Source organism: Alternaria hordeiaustralica (assembly GCF_023758085.1).
Source record: "Alternaria hordeiaustralica strain BMP 2776 chromosome Unknown scaffold_8, whole genome shotgun sequence".
Classification (NCBI taxonomy): domain Eukaryota; kingdom Fungi; phylum Ascomycota; class Dothideomycetes; order Pleosporales; family Pleosporaceae; genus Alternaria; species Alternaria hordeiaustralica.
Window position 1 is genome coordinate 99,433 of NW_026056780.1, and position 22,108 is coordinate 121,540.

At 52.1% G+C, this 22,108-nt stretch overlaps 5 protein-coding genes across 5 annotated transcripts; 3 read left to right on the top strand and 2 right to left on the bottom strand.

Annotated features, from left to right (window-relative positions):
- Nucleotides 1-599: 599 nt before the first annotated feature.
- J4E84_004906 (uncharacterized protein) lies at nt 600-8,510 on the top strand (the record flags this gene model as incomplete). The annotated part of the gene is made up of 3 exons (XM_049387506.1): nt 600-1,191; nt 1,327-2,224; nt 2,276-8,510. 3 exons carry the CDS (start codon nt 600-602, stop codon nt 8,508-8,510), a joined length of 7,725 nt encoding a protein of 2,574 aa, XP_049244484.1.
- A 548-nt stretch (nt 8,511-9,058) lies between these two features.
- J4E84_004907 (uncharacterized protein) lies at nt 9,059-11,557 on the bottom strand (the record flags this gene model as incomplete). Its single annotated transcript, XM_049387507.1, has 3 exons — nt 9,059-10,451; nt 10,502-11,104; nt 11,151-11,557. 3 exons carry the CDS (start codon nt 11,555-11,557, stop codon nt 9,059-9,061), a joined length of 2,403 nt encoding a protein of 800 aa, XP_049244485.1.
- Nucleotides 11,558-12,612: 1,055 nt separating this feature from the next.
- J4E84_004908 (uncharacterized protein) lies at nt 12,613-15,226 on the top strand (the record flags this gene model as incomplete). The annotated part of the gene is made up of 4 exons (XM_049387508.1): nt 12,613-12,738; nt 12,794-13,289; nt 13,339-14,101; nt 14,149-15,226. 4 exons carry the CDS (start codon nt 12,613-12,615, stop codon nt 15,224-15,226), a joined length of 2,463 nt encoding a protein of 820 aa, XP_049244486.1.
- Nucleotides 15,227-15,988: 762 nt separating this feature from the next.
- Nucleotides 15,989-18,058, bottom strand: J4E84_004909 (uncharacterized protein; the record flags this gene model as incomplete). Its single annotated transcript, XM_049387509.1, has 2 exons — nt 15,989-17,227; nt 17,279-18,058. The coding sequence occupies 2 exons, from the start codon at nt 18,056-18,058 to the stop codon at nt 15,989-15,991; spliced, it is 2,019 nt and encodes a 672-aa protein (XP_049244487.1).
- A 2,409-nt stretch (nt 18,059-20,467) lies between these two features.
- On the top strand, nt 20,468-21,331 carry J4E84_004910 (uncharacterized protein; the record flags this gene model as incomplete). The annotated part of the gene is made up of 1 exon (XM_049387510.1): nt 20,468-21,331. One exon carries the CDS (start codon nt 20,468-20,470, stop codon nt 21,329-21,331), a length of 864 nt encoding a protein of 287 aa, XP_049244488.1.
- Nucleotides 21,332-22,108: the final 777 nt, after the last annotated feature.

Here is a 22,108-nt window from a genome sequence, read left to right on the forward strand (position 1 = left end):
GACGCGCTGGCCTCAGCCGATTGGACAACGACGACATCGCTGCTCCGTCTCTCCTGGCCTCGATCATCAAGCCACGAACGTTAAGCCGTTCACTGGAGGAATGGCCCCCGTGTGCATCCCTTCGACGAGGTTTACGAGTAGAGCTTCACGTGTTCTTGAAGATCCTTACTCATGTCATTCTTCCATGAGTTGGCCGATGCAACATAGCAACATTTGAACCAGGCTCACATCATGTAAAGGAATGGCGCTCGATTGCAGGGTTGTTAATCACCGGTAGCTCACCGGTAGCCTTTGGAGAATTGGTTGTACGGGTAAGCAACTATGTTGCATCGCAGCGCTGCACAGCCATTGTTCGGGGTCTGTTATCTCAGATCCAGTCCTCAGTGGAGGAGATGGTCCATGACATGGGTGTTAGATGAAGGCTTACGCTGCGCCCCGCCATGCACCTCTGCACTCCGCCTTCTCCAACATCCCAGGATCCCATACACCTTCTGCTTATAAGCTTTGGAAGCCTAGCAGATGCGTTCCGTTTTACTTGAACCAATACTCCGGGCAGGCGCACACTTCGTCGAAAAACTTCGATAGCGAAGAGCCGCAGCATGTCAGCTACTACTCAAACCACCGCAACAGGAACTACGTCCCTTGTAGCTCCAGCTAACAGCACCAACTCTACCTCATCCCTTTGGGACACCGCAAACGCAAAGCTCGATCCCAAAATACAGAAAATCCTCGCCACCGTCAACACAGGCAACGGTCGCGTAGTCGATGCCGTGTTGAATGAGGCCGTTACCCAACAGAGGGCACTCGCTGCGAAGAGATGGAAGATCACCATCCGCGGGAAAGAGGTCATATTGCGTGACGTGCTCGCAAAGATCATCCGGTGGATAGACCATTTCAAAGCCGTGGGCGATATCGCCGTGCAGTTCAACTCAGGTGCGGCTAGTCTACCCTGGGCAGCTGTTCGATTCCTGCTGCAAGTTGCCATCGACGACAAGCAGTATCTGGAAGCCACGATTGAGGGGATTGAGATTGTCACACAGACCATTGCTACATACGCTGCTGTAGAAACCCTATATATGGACTCGGACTTCGAACTCCATACCCAGATTCGCAGCAAAGTCCTCGGACTATATGTCCACATTCTAAGCTTCCTTGGGGAGAGCATACGCTATTCTACCAATGATGTTACCAGTAAGTCTCACGTCTGACTTCTTAGCGCCGACTTCTAACATACAGCAGAACGTACAGTAAAAGGCGCATTTTCAACTTCGCAGGGTGAAAGACTTCGGCAGATAGTTAAGCATGACACTGAAATTCGACAGCTAGCCAGCATGTGCGACTCACACATCCAACGACTTATACGGACGGACGTTATGCGAATCGATGAGAACATCATGACTTCGCTAAAAGCGCAATCGTTCAGCGACTTCATTGCATGGCTGTCATTGACTCCATACAGAGAGCACCATACTCGCCATTCAAAACACCGGTTACGCGGTACCACTCAATGGCTTATGAGCGATTCCCGTTATGTCGACTGGAAAACCAGTGCATCTTCATCGCTTCTGTGGCTTCGCGGTATTCTGGGCTCTGGAAAAACCAATCTGATGTCTACAGTAATTGATGATTCACTGCAGGGTACTAGTGTGCAATCATTCGTTTTGTACTACTATTGCGGCGACACCCTAGGACACGGCGGCAGATGCGATGCGAAGGACGTAATGCGAAGTCTGTTAAGGCAACTCACTGTCAAGAACGAGGAAACGTTTGAGATCGTTGAGCAAGTTCACTTGGAGTTCAAGCGGAGAGAGGCAAGGGGGAAGGTTGGCATGGGCACTATGGACAAACTCGAACCACACGAATGCACACACTGGATAGCCGAACTTCTCCAAACCGATGAGGTAACCATCATAATTGATGCCATCGACGAGATCGACGTCGCGGACAGACATCTTCTGCTCAATGAGCTGTTAGTGCTTCGCGATGATCGAGCCCGTGTGGTGAAGATGCTGCTGTCCAGTAGAGATGACACCAACGTTTCCCAGTGGCTGGAAGGGGCAAAGGAAATGCGCTTACAAGCTTCGCTTACCCAAGCTGACATGCAACATTTCGTTGTACATTGCGTCTCGACTGCGATCAACAACAAGCATCTTCTTGATGGTAAAGAAGACCTTCCCCTTCAATCGAAACTGGAGTCTTATCTTCTCGACCGAGCGGATGGGATGTGAGTCTTTCCCCTCTGAAATGCGTTGCTATGGACTAACATATTGATGAGGTTCCGATGGGTGGAGCTCCAATTGAGGTATTTCTGCGACCTGAAGTGGAAAGACAGTATCGAGCAAGCGATATTAAATCCCTCTGGAGCTTCCACTCTTACTGTCGACCATCTGTATGCGAAGATATTCGATCAAATCTCCAAACCCGATTCTCTGGCGTACGAGGTAGCAGCACAAACTTTTCGGCTAATGATGTGCCTGCACGAACCCTTGTCACCCGCAACACTACTTGCCGCAGCGTCCATCGCACGAGACGGATCGCAGAACTCTCTGGAGCTTTCCGATTTACTCCGAATCTGCTCTCATCTCGTGGTTCTCGATGATGAGCTCGACACGATCCGATTCGCCCATACTTCGGTTCAAGAATATTTGTCGCGTCTCCCGGAATTCAGTATGATGGACGCTAATAGCGCAGCCGCTTCAAGCTGTCTTATTAGATGTATCGACAGCCCACTCCCCGATCTGACACTCGGTGTTCAACCGTCTCACGATTTCGACGTATATGCAGCAATGTACTGGCCGCTCCACTACAACGCCGCGAGCGAACATGACCGTAATGGGCGTCTAGGAGACGTCTTGAAAGAATTCATGTTCTCTGATCAGGAGTACATTTCGCCTTTTCCATCCTGGATCGAGACAGTTGACGAGATAGTAAAGGCCCTATCCAGGCCACACACATGTCTCTCGGATCTCATTGCTATCGGGAGCGAAAGCGCCACTCCGTTCTTCACTGCATGTCTGTACGGGTTAGAATTTGCCATCGAAATCCTGTCCGGAAGATCATGTTTCGATGTCAATCAGAAGAATTCGCATGGACTTACTGGTCTTTACTTGGCCTCCGCTACGGGTCAAATCCGTGTGGTGAATGGCCTACTGAAGCTGGGTGCCGATATTGCAATTGAAGGGGGACGTAACACGACCCCACTTCAAGCTGCATGTGCCAATGGCCACGGAGACATTGCGCAGCTCATCATTGAGTTTCCATCTCAAAACACCACAGCTGAAACGATAGTTTCGGCTATACAAGCAGCTTTACGTAACGGCCATGAGGACGTTGCGGTGGTACTTCTCGAGAAGCGTGTTTTGCCGATTTCGCAAGACACCCTTGACCAAGTTTTCGAAGCTGCCACGGGAATGGGCTTCACAAAACTCATGGACTGCCTGCACTCGACATCGAAGTCACCCAGCGGGAGCAAAAAATCTTCAATCGGAAATGGGATCAGGGTTTTCCAGGATAGTAAAATTGATTGGTTTCGAAACTACTTCAAAACCAAAGCGCTGCCAAACGACGCCATCGCAACGGCTGCGTTCTACGGCCAGAACAAGATTATCGAATTTTGCCTCGACAAGGGTCTCGACATCGAGCACGAAGGACCCTTCGGAACACCACTTCGTGCAGCAAGCTTGATGGGCCGTGGCACGACTGTGCGCTTGCTTCTCGACATAAATGCTGCAGTGAATGCAAGTGGATCGTTCGGCGATGCGCTTCAAGCAGCCGCGATGAGAGGTCACTTATCTATCACCACAATGCTGATAAAAAGTGGTACAGCTGTGGACAACTCCGGTGGTTACTACGGCAATGCGCTGCAGGCAGCCACATATCGCGGTCACATCGACGTTGTAAAAGCCCTCCTTGCAGCAGGCGCTTCTATCGGTCAAAAAGGTCTGTTCAATGATGCTCTGAGCGCAGCGGTGTCGGCAGGCAATCATCCCATTGCGAATATGCTTCTACGAAGCGGCTACCGAAGCCCACATTTCCTGGATGAGGACGAGGTGGGTAGGTACACGATAAGCCATAGTCGGTCTGGTCCTTCATTACACGTTGATCTCCTATCAAAGCTTGAACCCGCATATCAATTTGAGCGTAATCGACAGGTAGATCGAGCGAAGGTGATCAAAGGACAAGATGTCAGCTTTGAAGAGGCATACAAGAGCATCCATGACGGTGTCGAAGTCAAAAGCGTCACAGAACTCGAGGACCTTGAGCAACACAAAGGTTATGAGTCTGAGGCCTTGCTCTTTGCTACGTCGACTGGTCAAGAGTCTATCGTCTGCAGTATGTTGGACCACCGCTCCGCCATTGGGCTTTCGTCACTTGACATCGGCATCGTACTAAAGGCGGCTTCTGCGGCTGGTCGAGTCGGCATCGTTGACCACATTCTCTTGTTACCAGAACTGCCAAGAAAACAAATCCCACGAGCATTGGAACGTGCAGCTTGGTATGGGCATGTTGCCGTTGCGAAGCGGCTTCTCGAGTGTGAGGAAGCATATGGTCCTCCGCCAGATTCACATTATGCTCCGTGGACCCCATTCGAACAGGAGCTCATACCCTTACCTACGAGAAGGAGGCTCTGTAATAGGAAGTATCGTAAACAAGACTTCGCAATGGGCTACAGGCAATTTGAACACGTGTCCAGTGACAAGGAGAGCCGATGGTCAAACTACTTTCCGGTTCTGGACCAATTGGTCAAGACGAATGAAACGACTGAGAACGGCCATATTATGAGAATGCTTCTACTAGGATGTCGAGCTAATACACCAGCGACAGTGGAGCTTGCACTGCAATTGGCTGCAAAATCAGAGTTGCAGAATGTACTGGCGGCCGCTATGACGATCACGATTGGGTCTGACAGCGAACGAGCCCTGGGGGTACTCTTTCGATATTACCCTGCCGTTGATCAACTCGTGCTCAGAAAAGCTTGTGCTCAAGCGGAAGAAGATGGATCTTTTCGCGTGCTCTACTTCCTCTTCAAACACAACAGCGATCACGGCTACCAGTTGCAAGACTACTGGAAAGTTTTCCAAGGTGCAGCGAGTACGAAACACGGCGAACTCATTTCCTATCTGCATACCCAAACATTGAACTTGCAAGAGGACTCAGTATTTGCACGAAGATTCGTGGAAGCTGCGCAGCGAGGCTACGCCTCCGCAGTGATCACTTGGGAAAGACGGTTACGTCAATTCGTCGATTATAAGCTCTTGATGTCGCAGGCCCTGGACCGAGCATGTGCAAACGGGCATCCTGCGGTGGTTTCGTATCTCATCGAACGCGGAGTTGATGTCAACGCACGGAATGAAGTCTGGTCGAGAACAGCATTACAGGCCTGTCTTCAAGCCACGCCGCAACGTGATCGGATCTATAAAAGCAGGCAAAACGGAATCGACAAGTTTTACGACGAGAAACGAAACTTTCTTAGCAAAAAACAAGCCGTGGTCGAGTTACTGTTGCGCGAGAACGCAAACGTCAATGCCATCGACAGTCGTGGACGAAGTGCTTTACATTCCGCGGTGGTATGTTGTCCTGTGGAAACGGTCCGAATGGTATTGGAGAGTGGTGCAGCGATTGATATACTCGACAAGGACAACAGAACGCCTCTATTCTACGCTGGATACAGAGAACTCGACTCACTCGCTGTTTTCGAGGTTCTGACTGAAGCTGAGGCACATGTAACCAGCCGATCAGCGCCCCGCACTTCTCCAACTCTGCTTTTGGACGCTGCGCTTTCAACGTTCAGGGAGGGTTTCATCGAGTCTGAATCTGTTCACCAAGTGTTGACTACTGGTCCAGGAGCGGTCATACGATACCTTTTGCAGTCACAACCCGACCTACAGGCCACTGCGACTGGATTTACTCTCCTACTCCAAATGGCGTCAGCGGACGGCGATATGGAGCTCGTACAATTACTTGTAGAGCGTAATGTTGATGTCAAGGCTGTGGCTCACCACTATGGAACTGCACTGCATGCTGCCGCTCGATTCGGTCATCTGGAATGCGTCAAACTGCTTGTGGAAGCTGGCACCGAGATTGCTCTGACCGCAGGCATATCCCACTGGACCCCACTACGCGCGGCAGTAGAAGGCCAACACCTAGCGGTCGTGCAGTTTTTTCTAGACTTGGGTGTTCTGCAATCGTACAACTTCTCCACTGATCAAGTATCGGTGGAATACAGAGGAGCTCCCTCGATGCTGACTCATGCCTGCTGTAACGGTAATATCGATCTAGCAAAGCTCTTGCTCTCCCACTCGGAACAAAACGCTCTGAAGCCCGGCCAGACAGAGACGCGGCATACTCAGTTTGTGGACATCTCGAGAGCGTTACACGAAGCTTGTAAGTATGGCCACGCAAACATCGCCGCACTATTAGTCGAGTATGGGGTAGACGTCGAAGAGAAGTCTGGTCAGTATTCATCTCCACTGACAACGGCTGCCACTGCTGGAAATCTCGAAACAATGAAAATCCTACTGGCCGCGGGAGCCACCTTATACGATGCTGAGCGAGCCGTCAACATCTTAAGGACACTTGTCGTAGGAGAGAAACCAAAGGATCTCATCGACTTTGTTATTGCTCGTCTGCTGGGTACAGGCGACTTCATTCATGCTTGTAAAGAGGTGCCTGCTTATACGCGCGCTTGGCAAGAGGACGCCAGATTTGTTCTCCGTGTCGATACCATGCAGATCTCTGAGGGACTGCTTGCAGACCTTGCAGCTCTAGGTGCTCAACAAAGTATTGAGCTTTTGCTGGAAAGCTCGACCGATGCAGCTGATGTGAAGCCTGCGGTGCTTCAGGCAGCAGCCTACTTCCAGAGCTTCAACGTTCTTTTCAGGCTCTTGCCGATGGTAGTCATCCCGCAACCCTTCCCATCAGAATATCAGTCTCCAGTCTACGCCCTGCTTGAAGGCCTCATGCCTATAAAATCGAAGACGGAGAGGTTCCCCAGGAGCCTGTGCTGCGAGGCTTGGGCCACAGATTCTTTCCGACACGCGTGGACGTATCCAGGGCAGCCAGACAAGGAATGTGCATGCAACAATGCTCGAATTGCTGCCAGTGAGGCTATAATGAAGCTTGCGCAGATTGACGACAGCCATGTCTGCGCATCAGCTGGCACCCTACACCTAGCTTCTTACCTGGGAATGCTACAAGTTGTTCAAGTCTGTCTTGAGCTCGGTGTTGACATCAACCAGCATCATGACTCATTCGGGTCTGCGTTGATCGCTGGAATCGAAGGTGGTAGTTTGGAGGTAGTTACGTTACTGCTACAGCGTCACATCGACGTGAACACGGCAGCTAGTGACCTTGGAACCCCCCTCTACCCTACATACAAGACGCAACACAAGAGGCTACAGGCTTTCGCAAATCATGTAACTCCCAGCCCTGGGACCGCGCTACATAAGGCCTGTCAAAACGGGAATCTCGAAATGACTGAATGTCTTCTCCAACATGGCGCTGAAGTTAATGTGTCGATACCTGGCAAGGGGACACCTGTGGACATTGCATGCGAAGGAAGAGACGAACAATTGCTCAAATTACTCCTGAAGTACGGTGCCGACATTGACGTCGTTTCACCTGATCTGGGATCAGCCTTGCATGTAGCATGTAAATCCCATGACTCCGGCTTAGTCAGGATACTCCTTCAACACGGCGCCAATGTCAACATGTTCTCATCAAACCATGGAACACCGCTTCATGTCGCTTGCACCGGCAACGGAGACGGTGCAATAATACAGCTACTACTGGATCACGGTGCTGATCTCAACTCACAGGGAAGCAAGGGAGAAACTCCACTCACTTCAATCTTATCGCAAGAGGACAACTACTTTTCTTCTGAGCGATTGATAGACTCTCTTCTCAAGACTGAGCAGAAGTTGAACGTCACCGAGAACGATTTGAACCGGTTAGTGTCCTCGATATCTGTCATCCAAGCCTGCAAGCGGGCACTAGCAGACAATACGCATCTACAGCCTACAACCGAGACTATTCGATTGTTACTTGCTGGCATTGGCTATCACGATTCAGACACACTCCGACTGCTTCTCGCAAGGGCGCCACATCTCGAGATCACACTGGATATGGTTAAGAAGGCTGGCAATCTCAAAAACTTTGAGCTTTTGACACAGCACGGGCCTTGTACCAAGATCACGGCAAACGTGATGGAAAGCTTTCTGGATCCGCTGGATTTGGATCTAATAAAGTACTCCGTACAGTCTGCGTCAGGAGTACGACCACCGCCCGCCGTCGTCAAAGCTGTCATAGCCATCCTGGAACGACGGGAGCCTAAGTCTGACGGAACTCACGAAGGCGATTTGCGGGTGTCCTCCGAGCGACATTACCAAAGTGTTCAGAAACCGGACGCGAAAGAGATCATGGACCTTATCCTGACTCGATACCCTGATGTCGAAGTACCAACTAGTACAACCGATCCAAACGACTCACCCAAGAGCGATTTCACAGCATGAGTTGTGTAGGAGTGTACGTTTACGATATTCCAGAGCATGTCATCTCAGCGAGAAGCTGACGTTCAATCATAGCCGGGGCAGAAGGCGCGTTTGGAGGCAGACATCGTATCCGCACTTGGTCTTCGATTTCAGCGTCATGAACCATCTCACCACATCGCTGCACGGCTACAGAAGACTGACGTGCCATTGTGGTCCTCAGAGCTGTCGGGACTCAACTACGGACATGCACCCAAGACATCTTCCGCAAAGGGGCCGAGTTCAGGCAACACATGATCACACATCATCGAGCAACGAAGTTCCAATTTACCCCTTGGCAGCAGATCCACCAAGTGGAGACGTCAAGGAAGTTGTACGCCATACATACTATTCGATCACAAACAAAGAGCATCTTATGCGCTACGACTATGAAAGACACAACCATGGTGATCGATGAAGATGGCGACGCGCCAGTGGAAGATCGGGAATACAACAGCTGGGATGATTAGGCGTTGCTTTATGTAGCTTGCGAAGCATCAAGCACTATATAGAGCTGTATAACATTTACGATTTCACCCCCAGTTCCCTTGCGACGGATCTTGCGTCCACGAATTGCTATGCTGCTGCTGTAGAGACGGTACTTGGAAGTAACTGTTTGGATCTTGTTGCTGCTGCTGTTGCTGATGCTCCTGTTGCGCCCATCCATTGCTCTCCTGCCCTGATATCGACGACGCACCAGGACTATGACCTTGCCCCTGATGTGGCGCCGGTAAGCCCGGACCATACACCATCGCCCTTCTCTTCTGTCCGCCGGAAGGTTGTGGCAACTCGGGTACCGGCTGAGGCGAGGGAGTAGCCCACGTTTGCTGACCTGGGCTCGCATCGAACGTCATACCGTGCGGTTGGGGGCTATGACCAGATCCGTCGTACGAAGTGCCAGTGTAAGACATCGAGCTAGCGAAAGGACTTGATTGCGGGAACAGACTGGGAGGTGTTGTTGGGCCGCCAGGATACATCAAATTCGGCGCTTGTGGCGACACAGACGGCATCGGTAGCCATTGCGGAGGATAATCAACGGGTGGCGGGAGTTGCTGTACAGGAGGTGAAGTGTGTGGTGACGTCTGCTGACGTTGATAGAGCTGAGCGGAGAGAGCAGCTGACTCTCGTTGGAAGCGATCGCGCCAGTGAGTGAAGCCGAATCTCAACCCGAACTTAGAAAGTACTGATGTGTAGTCGTGGATAGCGTTAATCGCCCGAGTTGTAGGATCCAACGGCGAAGTCTGCCCCTCTGGAAGCAGCGGCGACGGAAAAGGCGGTGCGCTGATTTGCGCGGGCGGTGCAAGCGGATCTTCTGATTCCGTTTGAGGGGCCAGTGGTGTTGGAGGCACTGGTGTTCTTGGGTCAAGAATCATTTCCATGTTGCGCGACAGAACATCGACAAACTGTCGGCCTGTCATATACGCACGCATGGCGTCATAGAAGGTGACCGGAGGTTTGACTGTGTGAGACGGCTTATCCAATACGGCCAAGAGGTTTGTAGCATATGCGATGCAATGTTCAAAGATCAGCCGTTGCGCATACTCGTGGATGTGGGGTATCCGCGGGCTTGGTGAGAGAATGTAAACATAGCTGTAAAGAAGCTCGAGCTCGAAGAAGGACTTTACGGCGGGTAAAGTGCTCTGTGGCATATCTTGGAACCACTCTGACATCCTGTTATATTGCTTCCAGATATATTGGTAGGGTTCTTGCCAAGGCTCGCGACCAGATTGGAAGAGATCCATGTACCACTCAGACTGGATCTCTCGTATCCTGAAGAGATCAACCGCAGTGTCAAAAGACTGTTGGAAGACTTGGGATGTAGGCGAGGCAAACTTTGGTGATACTGAGGCGTTGTAAAATGGAAAGCCGACGTGTGCAGCCTCGTCTGAGAACGAAAAGGCGCGAGTCTGGACGAGCGATGTTGATCTACCATATGATTAGCAAGCAGAGGGAGAAAACATGGGACACGGCCTTACCTATCTAGCGAGTATACGCACCAGTACACTCTTCTCCTGATCTCTAGCTTTGCTCTTGACATTGCAACATTCTTAGAAGGGTCTTGATGTATACCGAGATCGACCATGGCTCTGGAAGCTGCGCCCACGAGTGTCCAGCTATCGAAGTGATGCGGGTCCATAGTAGCATAGATGGTCCAGAGTATCAAAGCTTGAATGCTAGAAACGTAGCCTGGATGTAACACGTCTTCAGCGTTTTCTAGCGCAGCATTCATGTGTCCGACGGCATCAGAGTAGTGGGTGTCACCTCTCGACTCGGACTGGGAGAGACATGCGATGGCCAACACCATGCGCACGCTCCACCGATCCCAAGGTTTTGCATTGTCACCTTGCTGGTAGACGGCATCCACAGAGGAGTAGAGGGTAGCCTCCTCAAAGACTGGCCAAAGAGTAAAGATGTTGTTTAAGTAGTGCTGAATCAGTGGCGTTGCTGCATACTTTGGAGGTAGTGCTTTGATCAGGTCTGCGGGTAGTGGCTCTTTTGCGCTCGCCGATCGGATTAGGCGGGCATAAGACATTTCTGTTGTGAAGCCATAGAAGTCTCTCGCAGTGGCATTCACAGCACTTGGAGAGTTAGTGTAGTACATCAAAGTGGACGTATTGCACTCACAGAAGACCGAAATCTGACACCAGGTCATCAATCTCTGATGCTTCCTTCCGTCGTGCAGCTCTTTTGCTGATGGGTCTAGTTGCTTTTACGGTATCGACAGAGGCTCTACGCGGGGTCGAGTTTTCAGACATGTCTAGCATTAGAACGCCTGAAGACTTCCGCCTCGCCCGTGCTTCCTGGATCTTCTTCTCGAGCTTCTCGACTCTGGATTCCAATGTAGCAACATAGCTCCGTTCTTTTCCGCGCGCAAACTGATCGTTCGTGCTCGAGCACTCAGAGGCCCGATTAGACTTTTCACAGGCGGTGCATGCGGGCAGCTTTCCATCGCACTTGACCTTTGCGGCTCGACATCGCGAACAAGCAGCCACGGGTCGGCTCACCCGGAGCAGCGGCGTTTCCAGCACCATGTTCCTTCTATCTTAGGACAAGTAAGTATGCATCGCGTGGTCACCTGACGCTGGGCGGATTACAGTGCGGAAGGGTTCAGAAGAGGACTGGCATAAAAAAGGAAAGCGGAGTCAAATGAAATGGCACTAGGCACGAAGTATGAACATCGATGTAGACTACATGTTCAAAGGCGGTACGGAGATGGAAAGCCCTTTGCCTGACGATCGATACAGACGGGACGGCACTTACCAGCTCGGTGCAATGCACGTTGGGGGTCTAGCGCGACGATGCAGAGAATCAGGTCCGCGGACAGCCTTGCCAAAAAGGCGGTGCAGCACGCGATGTATTTGATGGTTTGGCGCTCTCGTGGTGTTGAACAGCGGGTTGACGGGTGGCGTAGCGGGCTCGCGGTACCCTGGACTTCGTAATGCCGCGGCTCTGTGGCCGAATGGAGAAGCGGCGGACGGCGGTGTTGCCCCGCTGAGTCGGCCAGGGAGAAAGCGATGCTGAAAGGGACGGGTGTGACGCGGTTGCGAGCGACGGGATGAGGATAGACGTATGCTTGGCCGAGCGTTCGAGGCCCAATTCCAGGAGGCAGCCTATCAAGGGCCCGGTCGCGCTGGATGCCCACGCTGCACGTCTTTCTTCGGCTCCCAGAGTTTGGACAGAGGCCGGGCCTGTCACCATCAGCCTGCGCCGCACCAGCGACGGGGGCGTGTCATGCTTCGACTTCCTTTTGGCGCCGTCTGATTGGGGACGCTCGGTAATGCGCAGGCGTTTTTTGTGGCCCAGTCGACGTCGCGCCTTGTTCCTTCTTCCTGGTTAAAGATACACCCACCGGACGACACTCCGGTGGTACTGCTCGGCTGCTCCTCTACCCAGGCACCGCTACCGTATTCAGGAACTCGCTCCCACATCGCCATCTCGACGGCCTCACGGACTGAGGGCGCAGGACCAGACCTTGCCGGCGCGACAAACCTCCCGGGCATGGACGTGCGCGTCGATCTCCCCCACATCCCAGGCGCATCATAAGCCAGCTCCCTCGCCCTCCTCCGCCCGTGGTGAGAGACGAGCGATGGAAGTCGCGACTGCGACACACACCAAGACGGAAGGGGCCCCGCACCCGTCTGAGGAAGGCACCACCACCACCGGCCAGAGTCGCATCGCCCACACTCTGACAGCTTGCTGTCGTTGTCGGACGGTAAGCATTATCCCGGGCACGGCTGGCTACGTAATGTCCACTGACCAGAGCCCAGCGCAAGACGAGATGCGACCCCGGACTCCCTCGATGCGGGCCATGCGAGCGCACCAATTCCCACTGCGAATACTATGACCCCACCAAGGGACGCAAAATACCCCGGAACTATGTCGTGCACCTGCAGCAGAAGGTGCGCGACCTGGAGAAGCAGCTGGCTGATCTCGAACGGGACGACGTGGAGCCGGACCCTGAAGATGTGATGCGTGGGGCAGCCACGGTGCGTGTCCAAGACTCCGACGAGTCCAAATTCCTAGGGCCGTCCAGCGGTATCACCATCACCCGGCTGGTGATGCAGCTGGCGAAGCAGTTCACCGAGTCAAAGAGCATCTCTGAGATCGTGCCACATGCCGAGGCGAAGAACATCAAGGATACCTTCGCCCAGGAAGATCAGCGACCCACCTCCAAGATCTACCCAATGGTCAGCGACGTCGCGGCTGAAGAACTGCCCAACAGAGACCTCACCAACCTACTGGTAGAGCTCTTCTACTGCAAAGGCGCGTAAGGCTGTCTCCTTGCAACTCCGACATCAACTGACTTGACTAGTGCACCCCATGTACCCCATCTTCCACGAACCAACCTTCACCAAAGATGTTGATGAGGTCTACAACGGCTCCACGGATCCTTACCAGAACTACTGTCTGCGCATGGTCATCGCCATCAGCCTGCAGAAGATGGACACCCAGTATGCAGGTCTCGCCGACAGCTACTATCTCGCCGCCCTGAAACACTTCGAAGCCGCCATCAAGCCTATGAACCTCAAGACCCTGCAATGTTTTGGCCTAGTCGCAGGCTATTCGCTCCTGACACCAACGAGGACCGCAGTCTACTACATAATAGGTCTTGGCGTACGATTGTGTCAAGCCTTGGGCCTACACGAGGAGAAGACAATCAGCATGGGCTCTGGTGGACGTCAGGCAGACCCTCTCGAAGTCGACATGCGCCGTCGGTTGTTCTGGAGTATACTTACCATGGATTACGGCTTGTCGCATAGTCTTGGACGACCCGCACATTTCGCGACACGGCGGGAACACATCGATGTCAACTTCGGCGAGCTCGTCGACGATGTCTACATTACCAGGGAAGGCATCAAACCCGCACCACAAGCATCGCTCAAGAAGTGGATCGGCATACATTTCTACAAAATGCGCCTGCTTCAACTCGAGATACGCAAGATGCTGTACCAGAGGAAGAAGCCCGAGCCAAAGGATGACCAGCACCCTTGGTTCGCTCAGATGCAGACAAAGATAGAAGCTTGGAGAGACACGAGCCCTGAGATGGACGGTGGATCAGGGCTTAACAAGGTCTGGTGAGTATGTCTCTTTGCATGCAAAGTACCTCGACTAACCCGACTAGGTTCATCGGTCGATACAATACCATGGTCGTCTTCATGTACCGTCCTTCTCCACAGGTACCTCGACCGTCCCTGGACGCCGCCATCCGCTGCTACGACGCTTGCCAGTACAACATCTACATGACTATGAAGCAGATCGAGACAAAGAGCGTCGACGTTACCTGGATCTTCACACAAGCCATCTTCATGTGCATCAACACTATGCTTTGGACATTGTCATACTCCGAGGTGCGGAGACGTCATAGCCGTGAGGAGGTCGAGGGCCACTTGAAAGTGGCTATGGAGTCGATCAGGCAGGCTTCCGAGCGATGGCCTGGTGTTGAGTCCGCCATCGGTCTTTACTATAACTTGATCCAAGCCTGTATGAGGATCTTCGACAAGGATGGCGACGTTCCCATCTCCGCCAGCTCACCTTCCGACACTGCATCCGTCGGCACTGGCAACATTGTCGATGGTATCAATCGATCACGAACCACAAGTCCAGCAACGGCGTCTACAGCATCGGTTCGCACGCCTTCCGACAAGGTACCAGTACCTGGACCTTTCGGCTATTTACCGGAACACAATCAGCAACTCTTCAACCTTGGCAACGGCCTATCGAACCCTCCCAACCCGTTCTCAAGCGCACCGACACAACAGGCTGGACTGCAGACGTCGCCTCAGCAGCCCCCATCATTGGCATACAACGAGCTGAGCCCGAAGACCACAATGGACAACAATATACCCTCCTACAGCTACGCACCTACAGGCCAATTCGCGCCGCTACCCACTACCTTTGCCGAGTTACCTACATGGAACCCAACGTTCACGATGCCGCCTCAAGACAACTACAACATGACAAATATGCAGATGGCTTCATCGCCTTTCTATAACGAGGCGTACGCAGCGAATCAAGGCTACGAAATGGCAGACTATCTCAACCCGGCCTGGAGTCAGGATGCTAGGGGTACTGGGCTCAATCAGCAACAACAGATGGAGCTGATGCACGACTTTGAAATGAACGAGGCGAAGAACATCGAGATGATGATCGAACAGAGCCACCAACTTTTCCGACCACCGCAACTACAGCAAACATATTGAGCACACTGTTGCTATGCGACCATCAAACCAGAACATCAAACACACTAGGTCCTGGATTATCCGCATTGGAGTACGAAGACACATACTACGCGATTCAGAGCGGACATCAACCCGGTCGGCTGTCATCTCGATGGTTGAAGATCTGACGCATCCTTCTCGCATTCGAAGGATCATTTCCCGGCTTGGCATTCGCGTACGAAAGGTTCTCGCATGCCGATCTTGTCGATCTTACCAGCAGATTCGTCCGGTGGCAGCTGAATCAGATCAATTGCATGAGTAAGATTCTCTGGGGGCCAGAACCAAAATTTCGCCCCAGGGATCCTGAGTCGCCCGGGATGGTCCTTGCACTTCGGTCAACTTTATGACGTCCAGCTTGTGCTAGAAGTCTGGAGTTCTCCATGGACGCCAGCGGTCAGCTCCGATGTACAAGCCTTGGGAAAACTCAACGCATCGTGCTGGGAACGCAGACTCAGTGAAAACCAAGACCGGGAAGGGCTGGCTTGGATTCTGTAAAGAGATGTGATTGTAGGATCATAGCCGCCAGGCAGATGCATGACATGCAGCCTCATAAGGAAGCGCTCAAAGCAACAAGACATCATGCGATATAGATATTCAGCTGGACTGAACAACCTTCACATACAATGTATAACAATCATGATCAATTCGTCCATCCTTCCGTTCTGACCCTTGCCTGTTCCCACATCGCACTCCCAGTCAACTCTCTTCCACAAGCCCTCTGTCTCTCCCTCTGCCATCCCCAACCTACTCCCCCTCCTCATTGCCACCTAACCTCTCCACCTCCTTATCAACCCATCCCCCAACCCTCCCCACCACCTCCTCAATATTAACATCCACCTCCATCTCCTCCTCATCACTCTCGTCCACAACCTCCTCCCACACATCCCTCATAACCTGGTACACCCAGCACCCGCCCTTCATCACCGTAACATGCTCCCAATCATTTACAATCGGTCGTGTGTCATCTAGCTCTTCGATTAGGTCGATGAGGGAGGTCAAGGGCTCGGACTGGTGGTCTGACAGAATGTTTTCGAGCGCGATGCGCGCGCCGCGGGTGAAGGGGGTGAGGTCGCGGGGGGTCAGTGGGGGGAAGGGTGCGAAGGTTTGGGGTGCGAGGGGGATTGGGGTTGTTGGAGAGGCAATGGATGGAGTGTCGTCTTTCGAGGAAGATGATGGAGATTTCGGGCGTGAATCAGGTGAATCAGCGATAAGCGGAGGCGAAGGGCTGTTTGGTATCACGGCGGTGTCTGACCACGTGTCCGAGAAGACATTCTCTTCTGCGGGCATAGCGGTTTCTGCGGGAGGTGGCTCGAACAACTCAAAGGGTGAGGACATGGCACCTCTTCGCGGCCGTGTTGTAGTATTCCGCTTTGGCCGTGGAGCTACCGGAGCCTTTTCCCGCATCTTCCTGACTGACGGCGCTGGTGGTTTGGGCTTCCTTGCATCTTGCTTGGCCTTGGAGAGGTTAGTAGGTTGCTTTCCACGTGTGGTCATTCCGCTTCGCGTCTGCCGGGTCTCGCGCGTCGTACCGTTCCTCGAGATGGGTTCTGGGTCGGCCATTTCGACATCGGCGTTCTTGTCTCCGTTCACGGTTTCTTCTTCTTTCCTGCCAAATACAAGCGTCTTCAATTTGCTCATAGCCTTGGCAGCGGGCTTGACTGCAGCCTTCCGCGTCTTTCGCATCGTCTCTTGCGCGATGTCGGTAGGGGCATCGTTCTCCATCTCCTCGCCCTCGTCATCTGAGTCTACAAATTCCCCACTCTTGTATTTACCCTTCGATTTCCTCTTCGATTTTTCCTCCGGGTTCCGTGGACGTCCGCGCTTGGGATGGAAATTGGGTATTGAGACGTGTACTGGGTTAGGCGTAGACGGTTTACGGGTCTTGAGCTTGACGATGAGACTTGGCAGGTTGGTGGGATTTACGTTGTCGGGCGTCGGCGAGGGTAGGTCGGCAGATGGTTTGCTGGGTGTACTTTCGGCTTGCTGTTTGTCCGTTAGCTAGATTGATCTAGATGTAAGAAGCGGCATACTTACCCTGGATAACCTGCTACTCGCACGAGGATGTGAAGATGCTGCTACAGTGTTTTGCAGTTTCCCACTCTTGGCTGTCGGTGATGAAGGTGTCGGTGAAAGCGTAGCGCTCGTGTCTCCCAATTCAGAATTGAGACCGAAGAGATGGCGCTTAGGATTCTTCGCGTCGCTATTAGGCGTGCCGTGGGTCAGGCGCATTCTCTTTTGCCTGGCTTCCACTGCGATAGCAATTCTGGCGGCTTCGATGTCTTTCGTCTTCTTTCTGCCTCTCTTGAGCTTGCCTTTTCCTTTGGATGGCTTTCCGTAGTCCGACTCGGATTCGTAGAGCTGTTCTTCCGCGCTATCTGGCTCGTCATAGTCTAATAGCTCGCTTGATTCTATGACTTCTTCCATCTCATATGAATGCTCGCGTGGCTGCTCATTTTGGTAATCAGGTCGCTGGGAGGGTGTCGCATCTTTCACTAGAGACTCGTGCTCGGTAGTGCTTTCGCGTTCTGGGACTGACTCTGCATTGCGACGTGTGTTTTCGTCGTAAAGCGCTCCGATAGCATCGAGCACCCGCTGCAGAACGGAAACTACTGGAACTCCTGCTTTGATCGACTCCGGAACGTTTACGTCGATGGCAGTGTCGAAAGCGAGTCGGCCACGATGATGAATATCGGGTAGCAGCTCCAGTTGTGTCTCGAAGGTTTGTCTGCGCTTGTGAAGCTCTGCAAAGCTCCTAATGCCGTCAAGTGTCCCATTTTTGATCGCATCGTTGATTTCATCTTGAGTAGAATCCATAGCTTGTTCTCGTGCTGCAGCGAAGAGGCGGGGCGGAACAGATGATAGGGATGGAAAGTGGGAAGCAGTGCGCGAACAGGAGTCGCAAACAGACCCTTTAGTCGTGATCCTTGCGCTAAATATTTCTTCAAGCTTGGGGGAGGGATTGATGATGTTGCGACACGGCAAGTCCAAAGACTACCTAGGTAAGTAAGTGGGAAGTGTGCTCGGGCCTCCTGTCCGGCTCCCGAGGTCGTCACGGCCAATTTCCTACACGCAGCGCAGCTGCCGGTCTTATCAACACTCATAGTCGCGTGATCAAACGAAAATTATAGGTAGCAGTAAGTACATCGCTAAGATACAAGGTCGATGGTCTCTTCTCCGCGTCTCCGCTCGTATTGACCGTGATACTGATATTGTGATTTACCCGTGCCGTAGGCGTGCTGTGGCTTCTGGGTTGAGCAATGTTGTAATGTTGTATTTTGTAAAGGTCATTGGAACCCCCAGGCTCATCATCTGCGACAGGTTTCATGCCCAAGTACATACGGCTGAAGCCGACATTTTCTTGAAGGGAAGTCTACATTCGTTGAGAGTCCCTGCTGCAGACTACTGGGCGTCTTATTGAAAATGCTTTCCACATTCAGCTATACCACAATGTAACTGAGTGAGCGTGCAGTAGACCCACTGGATGCTTCTAGAATGCCATTGGGCTGCAGCATGACTGTTGCAGCAAACTTTGCCTTCTACATCAATACATCAAGCGCGATCATAACAGCTCGATACTCACCATAGATCTTATTTAGTACGCACAACCGCCATAGACATCACCACCTAGGTAACCCAGCATTGCTCGTACGAAGATAGTGACTAGCAGAAGCAGAAGAACAAGCAAGAAATGAAGCGGAAGAGGGGGTCTCACCTCGTCGTGATGAGCCCAGAGTGGAGCAAACTGAAGGAAGTTCAAACACACCAGCAAGCCTTTTGTGCCGGCGTGGACTACGTATGCGACATCCTCGTTCGCCTTGTCAGACATCCCGACTTATGCTATCCTCCTTCGTCGGTCAGTACCGTGTCTGCCAGCATCAACGGATATAAATCACGCGTCAACAACTCCAGATCCACCGGAAGAGCTTCTCCGTTATCATCTATTCAAGACTTTCATGCTGGTGCCGCGACGGCTTTGACAAACATGGAACTAAGAGCAGTAAACAGTCGACTTGAACGGGAAGCCAAAGAAATCATCACGTGTCTGGAAATGTTGGTGCATCATGAGTTTGTACGTTTGATGGAGCTGGAGATATACGGAAGGCGGTCCGATCCGGACGCTATGCGAAGAATGGACGAGTTACGAACTGTCAGACGGATGGTGGGTACGATAAAGCTGGTGAGGTGAGTCTCAAAATTGAGAGCGATGGTGTCGGAAGTGAATTACGGTTCGAATGTTCAGGTATGTCGTCCTTTGGCATGCTGAAATCGAGGTCTTGGTCATGTTCGTGATGTAGAGAAGAAAGAAGGAGCATTCGCGTGTGGTGACGTAATGCCGATGAGCCGATTGGCCAGGGTCCAAAGCTAAGCCCAATCAATCCAGACTAAGCCTCCTTTTGCGTGCTGAAAGTCAACAGGATCCCATTCATTGTCGTCTCCTCTGTGCGCATTCGTTCTTTACACGTTTTCACCATCGCACGCTCGCCCGCCGAACTTCCTATCCGCACACACTGCCAAATGCACAACGGATTACCTAGGTGTCGTGTTTGTAATCAGCATAATGTGACAGCAACGTCAAGGTGAAATGACAAAGCGTGCATTTCACACAACACGACAAGGCACTCGAACTGTATATTATGAGTCCCACCGTCGACGCAAATCATTCTACGCCCCGTCGCTCAACTAACCATGTCCCAACCACCAGATGACCACCCAGCCACCGCTGTCGACGGATCTCAGAAACCCAAAAAGAAATCTAGAATGCCACGTCGAGACAACAACGCCACCCAGAACCATGCCTGGCAGCTACCTAACACCAACAGCTTGGACAATCCATTTTTATACGCCACCACCCAATACACTATTCTTTCTAGTCTTGTCGAGCACCTTCGGCCTCAAGATGTTCTCCGGCTAGCTCAAACTTCACAGACGGTGTACTCAAACTTGGACTTCTCAAGCGCCGCTAGCCGTACCAATCTCCGTACAAAGGTACTGTGCCCAGGCTTTGGTGTTCAACAACGCAAGCATAAGCACAAGCCTGCTAGAGAAGGAGAATGGCACGTGCAAGTATCGTGTGGCAGCGAGATCAACGACCCAGACATGGAGAGCCGTCCATGTGTCACCTGTGGCATGAACACTTGCGACGAATGCAGGTTACATGTGACGTACCATTCCATGACCGAGGATAATGGACCACACGGATTAAGGTGGTGGGCAGGCCACATCATGATGAAGAACGCTCCCGTTCGCCTTCTCCCGCCTAACGAGCCCATCTACCGGTACCCACCTGAAGACGATGAAGAACAGCCACCCTGGAGGCTACCGCCTGGCAAGGGCCGACCCCAGCATGACTGTGGCCGTCTCGGCTTACCATTTGACTCCAATCTAGTGGCCCAAGCCGAACCGATTGACAATCTACTTGATCAAAATCTTGGCGATACTCTATTCCTCAGAACCAAGGGTAGTTCACTTTGCTCTTCCGGTTTCAGGCCTGTCGCTGGACCGCTGTCTTCGTTTACTGCAGGTCGTCTTAAGCGACTCTGCACGACGTGCTCAGCCACGGAGGTCAAGCACCAGTGTACGTGCACACTTCGAAAGCGGTTTCTCGACCGATGGCTGTGTATTGAATGCTACCTCGAGAACGAAGCTAAACCTGGTGGTGCGGCAATGTTGGAGATGCTGGCGGGAGATGAACCAGGAGAATGTCCATGTGGGAGCTCATTCGATGCACAGGACCAAGATTCGTGGCTTGTATGCGAGTGGTGCGATGGTCGGGTGACCGGGTCTAAGAAGGCCACTGAAGAAGAGGAAAAGGCGAAGGATTTTGTACCGAATGAGGAGGACGAAGACAAGGAGGGTGCCTGGCCGGAACATCTTCCAGATGGTGACCGTCCCAATCTGAGTGGCACTCTGATTGACCAAGCCATCGTGGCTGCTGGCTCTGCCGCGCCTCGTGGTCTGCATCGACACTTCGTCTGTCACGAGTGGCTTACCCGGAAGCAACATCTGCAGATGGAAGCATACAAAAAGAAAATGGAAGAGGGCAAGGAGGAGGAATTCGATTTCTATTGGTCCCGCCATTGGAGGTAGAGAAGCAGTAACGGGGAAGTTAGGGGTCCGGCTTACGATGTATATCGGAGCTGCTCCAAAACTATAGTATACACTAGCATCCACTCATTGTTCGATGAAAGTAGTCGAACAATAATGGGAGAGGCCAGACGATTGAAGCAAGATCTGTTTGTCACATACACTTTCTTGTGGTCAAACTAATTCTACCATAGCAAGCGTCCATGGACTGATCTAGATATTCATATACGTCATCAAAGTGTACCATCCATGTTGTGCACTGAACATAAGCTTCTCAACTAGGAGGCGAACTTGTACAAGACATACAGATCCACACATATACACATACACTTCCGTCTAATGTCTCACAACACATTCATCCCGTTCCTGGACGATGCTGCCTACACCCGTCGCCGCAACGCCGAACTCATGCTTGCGTACCAGCGGCAGAAGAACAAGACTGAAGCAATGGCACCCTTTTCTACGCCTGATCTGGAAGCGGAATGCAGTACCAAGTATAGGGATCTACATGCAAAATTGGGCGATGTGCAAGAGCGCGACAAAGTTGTGAGGGAGGCGATGAGAATGACTCTGGGGAACATGACGCGGGATGAGATCATAGCTTGGAGCTTGAGGAGTGAAGCATATGGTAGCGAGAGTAGGTATCCGAAAGGTGGAATATAGCACATGATGGGGGTGGTGGGGTTACAGTCGTCTGTGAAAGCTATGGTAGTGAGGAGATGTATTATCGATACGAACATTCTGTGCTTCTAAATGCTAGCCATTCTTGAGCGCCGATGA